Source organism: Ictalurus punctatus, chromosome 2, assembly GCF_001660625.3.
Source record: "Ictalurus punctatus breed USDA103 chromosome 2, Coco_2.0, whole genome shotgun sequence".
In the NCBI taxonomy this organism is placed as follows: Eukaryota; Metazoa; Chordata; class Actinopteri; order Siluriformes; family Ictaluridae; genus Ictalurus; species Ictalurus punctatus.
Genome location: NC_030417.2, coordinates 17,312,659 through 17,323,936, shown reverse-complemented (window position 1 = coordinate 17,323,936; position 11,278 = coordinate 17,312,659). Strand labels below are relative to the sequence as shown.

At 40.9% G+C, this 11,278-nt stretch overlaps 1 protein-coding gene across 1 annotated transcript; it reads left to right on the top strand.

Moving 5' to 3' along the window:
* The first annotated feature begins 75 nt into the window (after nucleotides 1–75).
* Nucleotides 76–8,116, top strand: faf2 (Fas associated factor family member 2). The gene is made up of 11 exons (XM_017490240.3): nucleotides 76–138; nucleotides 2,905–2,973; nucleotides 4,079–4,213; nucleotides 4,315–4,391; nucleotides 5,411–5,549; nucleotides 5,699–5,784; nucleotides 5,882–5,973; nucleotides 6,106–6,283; nucleotides 6,379–6,550; nucleotides 6,655–6,798; nucleotides 7,389–8,116. Exons 1-11 carry the CDS (start codon nucleotides 76–78, stop codon nucleotides 7,569–7,571), a joined length of 1,338 nt encoding a protein of 445 aa, XP_017345729.1. The 3' UTR covers nucleotides 7,572–8,116.
* Nucleotides 8,117–11,278: the final 3,162 nt, after the last annotated feature.

Here is an 11,278-nt window from a genome sequence, read left to right as displayed (position 1 = left end):
CGTTTGACGTGTCAGAGGACGTCGCCTTGGCTTAAACGTCATCACGTCGTGTTCGTAGGGGATTGGCGAGGTAAGATGGCGGCGCCAGAGGAGCAGGAATTATCTCAGGCTCAAACTGAGAAACTCCTCCAGTTTCAGGTAGCGTCTGCTTCGTTTTCCGTTTAGCTCTGAAGGGCTGGTTTATTTTCCCCGTGAATATTCATTTCAGTTAGGGTTCAGTTCATGATACGACAAATCCACTTTAAAATGATTCTTTTTATTCAGCGAAATAGGCAGCTAACGTTAGCTAAATGATCTAGCCAGCCTCCGTCAGCGTAGCTAGGTTACCTCACTCAGCGTTTTACTTCATTGTGTTTAGTTTCGTTTTCGGATTTGCACGAAATATATTTGCGAATATATAAAGCAGATAAAACAAAGTACCCCCGGGATTTCTACTTAATTAAAACAGATTTCATTAAGAGCTGTCAATTAATATCAACTTTGTTAGCTAGCTGTGCTAGTTGTGAGTTCCTCAGCACACGAGGGTTTGCCATTCTGTTTGGATCGACAGCTTGCTTGTATTGCTGCATTTAAACCTTATTTTCATCTCTAAGTGTATATTGAAAATATTTATTATGACTTGCATTTCCGGAGATAGCTATCTTGCTATCTAGGTTGACAGCCAGCTCACGTAGAACGTGGTATTTGCATATAAAATGTGTTCATTGGAAGGTTTTGACTCTTTGACAGCTCAGAGGATTTGAACTCACAACCTTGTGGTAAATAGTGTACAAGCTGGTGTGTGTGTGTGTGTGTGTGTGTGTGTATGTATGTATGTATATATATAGTGCACACTGAGGTACCAGCAGTAAACAGCATGTTCTATTCATTATGTTAAAAGTGTAGGAGTTCTGCATGGGGTCACATTTTTTCCCCTTGTATCATCTCCAAAAAATGTGAATATCGTGGAAAAATGAACTTTTTCCATAATTTAATTCAAAAAGTGGAACTTTAAAATATTCTAGATTCATTACACATAAAGTGAAATATTTAAAGCGTTTTTATTTATTTTTATTTTTAAATAAAAATCTTGATTACGGCTTACAGCTCATGGAAATCAAAAATCCAGTATCTCAAAATATTAGAATAAAGTACTTATAATGCAGAAATGTCGACCTTCTGAAAAGTATGTTAATTTATGCATTAAATTATTAAATCGGAGCTTTAATCCTTTTGCATGAATTACTGCATCGGTGCATCGTGGCATGGAGGCAGTCAGCCTGTGGCACTGCTGAGGTGTTATGGAAGCCCAGGTTGCTTTGATAGTGACCTTCAGCTCATCTGTATTGTTGGCTCTGGTGTCTCTCAGAGATTCTCTATGGGGTTCGGGTCAGGAGAGTCGGCTGGCCAATCAAGTACAGTAATACCATGGTCAGCAAACCAGTTACTAGTAGTTGTATCATTGTGGGCAGGTGCGAAGTCCTGCTGGAAAAGGAAATCATCTCCATAAAGCTCGTCAGCAGATGGAAGCATGAAGTTCTCTAAAATCTCCTGGTAGACGCTGCATTGACTCTCGATTTGAGAAAACACAGTAGACCAACACCAGCAGATGACCTGGCACCCCAAATCATCACTGACTATGGAAACGTCACACTGGACTTCAAGCAGCTTGTGTGCCTCTCCACTCTTCCTCCAGACTCTGGGACCTTGATTTCCAAATGAAATGCAAACTTTAATTTCATCTTCCCCATGATTGTGGCAGTGTGTACTGAACCAGACTGAGAGATTAAAAGTTCAGGAAACCTTTACAGGCGTTTTGAGTTAATTCGCTGATTAGAGTTTTTCTCAGGTCGACATTTCTGTATTATAAATTCTTTATTCGAATATTTTGAGATGCTGGATTTTTGATTTCCAGGAGCTGTAAGCCATTATCAGTAAGATTAAAACCAAAAAAAAGGCTTGAAATGTTTCGCTTTGTGTAATGAATCTAGAATATATGAAAGTTCCACTTTTTTAATTAAATTATGGGGATAAAATGAACTTTTGTACAATATTTTAATGTTTTTGAGATGCACCTGTGTTTTTCTATATTCAAAACCAAAAAATGACAGTCTCTGGATTTACATTAAAGTTTTCATAACTGAAAATAGTGAAATAAAAAGACTTATATGGCCAAAGGTTTGTGGACACCTGACCATCACACCCATATGTGGTTCTTCAAACTGTTCTCATAAACACTGTTGTCTAAAGGACTTTGTATGCCGTAGCTTTACAATTTCCCTTTGGTGAAAGTAAGGGGTCGAGCCCAAATCCGTTCCAGCATGGCGGTGCACAGAGTGAACTCTGTGAAAACATGGATTGCCAAGGTTGGACTGGCAGAACTCGAGTGTCCTGCACAGAGCCCTGACCTCAACCCCACCGAACGCCTGTTGGGATGAACTGGAACGTACGAGACCTCCTCACCGAACGTCGCTGCCTGATCTCACTCACACGGATCTTGTCTGATTGAACACGCACCTCCAAAGCCACGCCAGATGAGTGGAGGCTATTATAAGCACAAAGCAGGGACTAAATCTGGAACGATTTAGTTCCGATTGTGATGGTCAGGTGTCCCCAAACTTTTGGCCATATAGTGCATCTTTGGTTTGTATTAAGTATGCATACTGAGCAGCATGGTGTTGCACAGGGTCGCGTCGCCACCTCACAAGTTCCAGAGCACAGGTTACCGTCTGTGTGGAGTTTTTGTGCACGTTCTTCTCGTATCCATGTGGCTTTGCTCCAATTGGTATTTATTATTTAAAAAATGTACACGTTGTCTACGTAATGTTCTGATTATGATGACGCGATCCCCTCTTCGTAGCGTCTAATTTCCTGATTTGCTGACGAGTCAAGTAATTCACTGCGTTTTTATTTTTGTTTTGACAGGACCTAACAGGACTGGAGTCAATGGACCAATGCCGGCGCACGTTAGAACAGCACAACTGGAACATCGAGGTGATGAATATGATGAAACAAAATAAAACATAAATTGAATTTCATGAAACTTCAGGACAAATGATAAAATCCTCGATGCCAAATTCCAAAGTTTTTATATTAATTTCCCACTTTTTAAATGGTTTTTTTTTTTTTTGCATGACTGTTGCCTGTTTTGCTTTCATTTACATGTTTCAGTGAACCACACTGTCATGAAAAGAAACCTCACCAATGATCCCGTGAACAGTTGCAGACAACCCAAAATCAGAACTGACTTTCTTTTACTTCGTCAGTTCTTGTCACGGGAGCTTTTGTTTGTTTGTTCCCAAAGAAAGTGCATCATGACCTAATTTATGTTGCTCAGCCCTGCTGGTAAGCCTGCAAGGGTCGCATTTAAAGCATGTAAATCCCCGGCCTTTAATAGCTTCTTTAAAAAGAGTTTCAGTTAATTACTCTCAAATCTCAAAGCCATCCACCTGGAATAGTTTCTGATGTTGGAAAAAGGACCAATTTATAGCTCTGACACTGGAGACTCCTTCCAAATATGCTAACTCAACATCTCAGAAAACAAAAGTCACCAAATCAACAATTACACGTGATTTTAAATTAGTGTAGTAGTATGATGTGACGTGTCCATCATAGTAGTCTTCGTTTACTGTTACTATGGAATCGATAACATACTAATACTACCTCTGATTTGCAGCCTCACTACTGTCTGTACCAGACAGTAGTGGGAATTCAACAGCAGCTATATATATATAAATATATATGTTCAGAAATGTCACCGATTCAGTATCTGATTAGTGCAGCGTGATTATTTTAGAGAGGGACCACTCAGCATCGAGTAGAAACACGGCTCGACTTTCACACACAGAGATGTGTCTCGCAGTACCAGATGTTGATCTGCACCCAGAAGGCTTTTCTGTTGTGCTTTGCATGTGTTATTGATCGAGTTGTTTGGAGCGGGTCGGCCATAACCGGAGCGGATTCAGTGCCATTACTCGTTTTGCCAAGCACACGACTGTTGGTCTGATATCCTCCATGCTGACTGTGCGTATCAGCGTTCTTTCTGAGAGAGGGGAGTTATTTGGTCTTTTTATGTATGATTTTTATTTGTTATTTCCAGGCTGCAGTACAAGACAGACTAAATGAGCAGGAAGGAGTTCCGAGTGTGTTTAACCCGCCACCTGCCAGACCTTTGCAGGTCAACACAGGAGACCACAGAGTGTATAGCTATATTGTCTCAAGGCCTCAGCCTAGAGTGAGTGCTTACCTTCATCCCTGCTCATAACATCAATCTCCAAATGTTTTTGTTTTTAAGAAAATATTTAACATTTTCATTCTCTCTCCTTTATTTTTTAGGGCTTATTAGGTTGGAGTTACTATTTGATAATGCTCCCATTCAGGTTTACATATTACACACTTATGGACATATTCAGGTAATAATGACACATCAATAATCTGATAATAAAAATGTAATTGCTCGACTTCATGGGTGATGATGTGGAAATGTTAGAATTTAAAAAAATACAATAAACAGGCGAAAATTTGTGGATACCCGGCCGTCATGCCGATATGCTCGCTCTATCGTCATGCCGGTCGCGTCATTTCCAATCCCGCTCATCAAAGAATAAAACTGGCCGTGATGTGTGAGTGGGAGGGATGTTCTACCTTCTCTGCCCTGTCGATCAGAGCAACACTAACGTATGGGCACCTATGAGCTTATGTATGCAGGAAGAGGGCAGATAATGCTCTCCTCCAAGTATGTTGCGCTTCTCAGTTTAGAAGAATGTAGGCGCTTATTATTAGGAGCTATTGTTTTTCAAAAATTGCGTTCAGAATTGGATACATAAATCTGGAAATATTATTGATTCATAACTTGTCCTCAGTACTGCTAATCATTTTAATTTATGGGATTTCCACCTAAAGTGAATTCTTGTGCTGCCAAAGAAGGAACCTTTATTTGTCTCATATTTATTTCAGCACACTGAAATTCTTTTATCTCATATCCTGGCTTGTTAGGAATCTGGGGTCAGAGCACAGGGTCAGCCATGATAAGGCAGTCCTGGAGCAGATATGGTTAAGGGCCCAACAGTGGCAGCTTAACAGTGCTGGGGCTTGAACCCCTGACCTTCTAATCAGTAAGAGAGAGCCTTAACCGTTGAGCCATCACTTGGGCAGAACGAGTTTCGAAATTTGCGACTTTAGAACTGTTTTTGGTGTCGCATCCATGTGTAGTATGGTAACCATGTGACAGCAGTATAGAGCGAGCTAACATGCACTTTCCAAATTCTGACCTAAAATGGATGTCCACACTCTTCAGTATTCTCTGTAGCGTGTTTTGCAGTGTATCGTGTAAGCGACAGCAGGCCTAGACAGGAATTAAGTGAGTAATGTTTGATAGTCATGTGTTTTTGAATTCACGATATACTTCATGCTGTCTTGTCTCTGTATTCAGGTTTGCCCTGAGATTTATCAGGCCAGATCCACGGGGTCGCGTCACGGACCCCGTCGGTGACGTCGTGTCCTTTATTCGTAGTTTCGAGGAGAAATACGGACGGTCGCATCCCGTTTTCTACCAGGGAACGTATAGTCAGGTACGCTGACCAGATTGCAGATGAGCCCCACCTTTTACGATAATGCATTGGAACGAGCGCATTAAGATAAACGTGTGATACTTCTTTCTGTCAGAGCTGCGATTCTGCTTAAAAAGACCGTAAATGCTTCTTTTTCCTCTGTCTTTCAGGCTCTGAACGATGCCAAGCGGGAACTCCGCTACTTGTTAGTTTACCTTCATGGTGAAGACCACCAGGACACTGATGAGTTCTGCAGGTTTGAACTTGGTGTACTTTATGTACTTATCGGTATCGTTTATTCGGGCACTCACTGTGAATTCACGTTGTTTCTTTTCCTCCAATCCCCCCCTTAGAAACACGTTAAGTAGTGAAGAGGTACTGACCTTTATCAACACCCGGATGCTGTTCTGGGCATGCTCCACTAGCAGGCCTGAAGGATACAGAGGTAACCATCACACAGTCTGCATTAGTTTTAGAATTTTTTTTCCACTTCTGGGTAATTTTTTGCACTTGCGCTGTGACATAAGCAGTAGATTTTAAAACTGTTTGAGTCATTCTTTAACCACGGTGTGCTCAGTGTCTCAGGCTCTGCGGGAGAACACGTATCCCTTCCTGGCCATGATCATGCTGAAGGATCGCAAGATGACTGTGGTGGGGAGGCTGGAGGGCCTGATCCAACCCGAGGATCTCATCAACCAACTCAACTTCATCATGGAGGCCAATCAGACTTACCTGATGTCCGAAAGGCTCGAAAGGTGGCAGGTTTATTCGTATGCGTAACTGTTAAAGACACACATACTTAAGGCGAATGCTTAAAGATGATCCTGACGTCCGATCGCGTGTTTTTCAGGGAAGAGCGGAACCAGACGCAGGTGCTGCGGCAGCAGCAGGACGAGGCGTACCTGGTCTCTCTGCGCGCCGATCAGGAGAAGGAACGCAAAAAAAAGGAGGAGCAGGAGCAAAGACGGCAGGAGGAAGAGGCGGAACGCCAGACCCGCCTAGCCGAGGAGCGGAGGCAGAGGGTGGGCGACAAAATCCATGCTTCTGTTCAATCGTGACAAGTGGATCTGGTCGTGTGTGTAATAGTACAGTCCGTGTGTGTGTGTGTTTCTGTCCGTGTTCACAGACACTCGCTGAAGAAAAAGAGCGCAAGTCCGAGTGTCTTCCCCCCGAGCCGCCACAGGACGACCCGGACTGCCTGGAAATCATGTTCAAGCTCCCCAATGACACACGCGTAAAGCGACGCTTCCTCTTTTCCCAGTCTCTGACGGTAAACACACACACGCCCCTTGCATCATACATACTGGATATGGGAATGCATTGGCACAAGTGTATTCAGAATTCCCGGTTAATAAAAAAGTGTAGTAATCCATACAAATTATAAGATTCGATGTCAGTTGGTTTGAGGTTTTATGTGTAAATTTACAGAAGCGTTTTCATGAAGCCAAATTTGTGTAAATGCCCATCCAAATGATTTACGAATATATTTGTTCGTATCCAGCTTGATCAATGATTTTCATGGTTCATGAGTAAACAGTGCTGCTACGTGGCTGAGGTAAACGCTAAAAAAAAAAAAGGGCAGCATAATAGCAGAAAATAAAAGACTTGATGTAGGGAAACACCATTGCTGCTTCCCTTTACCTCCGTCTCAAACCCGTGTGAAGAATCTCATTAGTACAGATTGAAGAGTCTGGTCATGCCCATTGCTCTATCTAGCTGATTGGAGTGACATTGTGTACAGATTGTAATACAGCTCTGCTGATTCTGGCTGCAGTTTGTTAGCAATAATCTCAGTAAAGCTTAAATGTCCAGGTGAACGTATTCAAGTGTTCCTTCCTTTCTCCTTCCACATTTGTTTAGGTAATCCACGACTTCCTGTTTTCCTTGAAAGAGACGCCGGAGAAATTCCAGATCGTGACGAGCTTCCCGCGCCGCGTGCTGCCATGTTTGCCTACAGAGGAGCAGCCGAACCCTCCGACGCTTAGGGAGGCCGGCCTGAGCCGCTCCGAGGTGCTCTTTGTGCAGGACATCACAGACGATTGACATTGACATTCAACCCAGAAACAAACCCCCCCCCCCCCCCCCCACCTTACTTTCACATGATCGCACTCTGCCCTTTTGTTCGGCTCTGTGAAACGACTGCTGTGTGCAACAGGTCGCCGTATCTACCTTTTGATTAAATTAAGGATCTGCCCTTACCCACCCTCCTCACAGGTAACGTTTTATGTAAGTGGAAGATGAACAGCTTTGTAAATACGACCTAGATATTTAAAGACAAGCGTGAATATAATAGCCCAACCTTTTTGTTTTTGTTTGTTTGTTTGTTTGTTTTTTTTAAAGCGAATCAAAGTTGACCAGCTAACATACAATGACTATATGAGGGTCGACAAAAGTTTTTGACTCATAACATTAAATTCATCTGGAGGGGGCGGAGCCACAGCTTTGCTCTGGCCATGTACGTTATAGTAGTAAAGTCTGCCCATAGTGTGCCTGTGGTCATTCATAAACACCTCCAGTCTTTCATCTGAACGGGGCTGTCCGTGTAAAGATGTAATTTTCCTATTCTAAATTAAACATTTTAAAACCGTTGTTGTTGTTTGCCTCTAACATTCTGGTGCAGACACCGTTAACCTTCAAGCCATGTTGACGTAACTTTTTTTTGTAGGGATGTAAAAGAATTTAAAAAATAAAAAATGATGCCAAGTTATGGGTTACAATATTTATTTAAAAGCATACACAGGCTTTGTTATTGTAAGAACAAAATGCTGTTCATTTTTTTTTTTTTTAATTATTATTAAAGGCTGAGGAAAAAGGTTCAGTGAGACAAACTGTGAATGTTGATGTGGCTATTTTGAGCATAATTTTAAAGTCATGAAACAAGCTGCATTGTTACTCGGCATGGGTTGCAAAAGCAGGCAGAGCGGTAATCACAGACAGATGTGAGCTCACGCTTCATTTCTCCTTGTCAAACAGCTGTTTTATAATGCTGGGGGTTTTTTTTCTGTAAAGGCTTTAATGCTGTTTCATTAGCATTTCTGATGAACGTCATGCGGCTAACCTGAATGCAAAATGAGAACGTTGGATCGTGTGTGTGTGTAAGAAAGCTTCAGACAGATACTGTAATGGTAAACAGCTGTATTGTGCAAGATTTGTTAAAGCAGGGATTACTTAGTCTGCGTAGTATTGGTATACATCATACATTTATTAGTGAACAACCCTCTCAAATCAGCCACAACAATTAAAAAAAATATGATTGCACTACTCGGTAAAGCAGAACTAGCAACTTTCATTTTAAAAAAAGTACAAATCTTAAAAATTTCAATCAGTATACAGACGTGTATATAATAATACACTATACCTAGTTATATGTTAAATGCTACAAACAATATGATTCAAATGGAATGAAAATTATAGCATTAAGAACCATTTCCTATATATAATATATATTAGCTTTTTGAATTTTTTGCTGTTTTTTTTTTCTCTTCCAAATACAAACATGGCAAAAATGAGGTAACTGTAAATGTGCAAGTACCAAAGCAAAAAACAAAATGAAGGAGGAAAAAAAAAACAAAAAACTTCCTAACACAGAACAGGTGTGGCCCTGTTGTTGGCCCCTGGGTGGTGGTGGTGGTGAGTGAGGGTGGGGCTCCGGTGTGGACACGGTGCCCCCTACAGGCCAGGGCGAGTATTAGAACAGTAAACAATTCACAAGCCCACAGCAAGAAAAGAAAAAGAAAAAAAAGAAATCAATCATCGGTAAACAATCAGTGGCATCTACGGAGCAATCAACAAATCACAAGTCCTAAAGAATCGGAGCTGCTTATTGGAACACAACTGCACCACACAAGCTGTGAGATTATTTATTAATCAGATCACAGAAAGACTACAAGATTCTATGTATTGGTATGTGTCTTTTTTTTTCCAGTACAGGTAACACTGAGGTTCAAGGAATCAGATTATTGTGAAAATTTGCTTATAAATCTAAATAAGAGTACAGTATAAACAGCTGTCAGGTCCCCCTCATTCACACCCCCCCTCCCCTCCCCAAGCTAAAATGCTTATGTATATGGCAGCTGAATTCTTTTATTTATTTTTTTATAATGTATTTTTTTTAACCATAACATTTACAGATAGTGCTTGTTTAAGGTAAAAGACCCTATGGCAGGTACATATTAAGTTTTGGTGAGAGCAAGACGAACGCTTTTAAGTCCCCTTTTAATACACGCTTTTAAATTTAAGGCAGATGCACTTGATGTGATCGCGCGGGCAGTAAAATACGACGCGGCAAGGACGCGCTATGAAGGCGGCGTCACGCGCTTAACAGTAACCTTTAACAGTTAAGAGATTCTCAGTCAAAAAAAACAAAAACCAACCAAATAAAGAAAAAGAAACCCCTGTTGAACGTTGCTAACGGACCGTTTTAGGGGCACTACTAGCACGGCATGCTGTAAAGAGTACGTGAAAGTCATAGTCATAGCACACACACACACACACACGCACACACACATACTATTGCATTCCTGTAATGTGAATGGAGCGACAGACATCTAGCACCGTTTCACTATATGGCTTTCAGTGATCGAGTTTTTCCAGGCAAGTCAGTTTCAGTCGCTGAGGCAACAGCAGAAGCACGAATGTGATCGAGAGCCGAGGAATTTAAAAAAAAAATAATTAATTAAAAACGGCCTTCACCGTCTACACCAAGCCAAGCACGCTAATTAGGATCGGCTTTAGCGGTTCTTAAAAAGTCTCGCTCTGTAATCGCTCGGGTTCTGTGCAGTACGACGCATGGCAGTTTTCAGCTGAGCCGGAAATCCCCGGAACCCGAAGCCAACTAGAACTTGATAAAATTAATAACAAATAAACAAGAAATATTGAAGAAAAGAAAACCCCAAACAGCCGGGACCTGGTTAAGACACGCATGCATACTGTGCACGATTAAATAGTCGCCCACACATGTCTAGATATTTCACTGAAATGAAAAATACAGGTTGCTTTTTTCTTTTCTTTTTTTAAAACATTTTCCCCCAACCCCATGCAAAAAAAAAAGACTGTTAATATCTGTAAGTGGTTTATTAGGTAGGATAATGCGATCGGCCGTTTTTTTTTTTGTTTTTTTTTCCCCTCTAATCAATTTTATTATTGTTATTATTTTCCTCCAACATCAAGCACGAGTTCTAAGTACGAAAAGTTCTGCATGACACTGATTGGTCACCGTGACACGCCTATTCTCACTTTTTTTTCTTTCTTTGCATGCCGGTCTTTAACTGGTGTGATGATAAATAGCGTTTAAAAGGATTACACATAAAATATGCACGGCCTGAGGAAAACTGAGAAATCGTCAAATCCGTCCCCTCCGCCTGTTTTCCTTTTGTTTTAAGTTAACTAAGAGGCCCTGAGAGTATTTTTTTTTCTCCAAAATATATGCCAGTGAACGGATATGTATACACAATATTTAATATCAAAAAAGTGTGGTTTAAATTCATCACAATGGCTTGTTTTTTTTTTTGTTTGTTTTTTTTTTTTTTACCTGGTGAGCATCAGTACAGACTCGCATGCTAAAATTACGGCGATGTCCCTTCACCCATAAAGCGAGTCTGATTAGAACTGCTACTCTGTGTACACAAGGAAGCAAGAATATATAGATTTATATTTATATTTATATATATATGTATCATATTTGTGTCCTATAATTAGCGTAGCTAAAAAACACCCTATTTCAACATTTCATCCATGTTTTTGTTTTTATT

Bases quoted from the DNA above. Each gene is read 5' to 3' on its own strand.
- faf2 (XM_017490240.3), top strand. From the start codon at position 76: ATGGCGGCGCCAGAGGAGCAGGAATTATCTCAGGCTCAAACTGAGAAA. The intron at 6,551-6,654 runs GTGGGCGACAAA...CCGTGTTCACAG, and splicing joins CCGAGGAGCGGAGGCAGAGG to ACACTCGCTGAAGAAAAAGA. The intron at 6,799-7,388 runs GTAAACACACAC...ACATTTGTTTAG, and splicing joins TCTTTTCCCAGTCTCTGACG to GTAATCCACGACTTCCTGTT.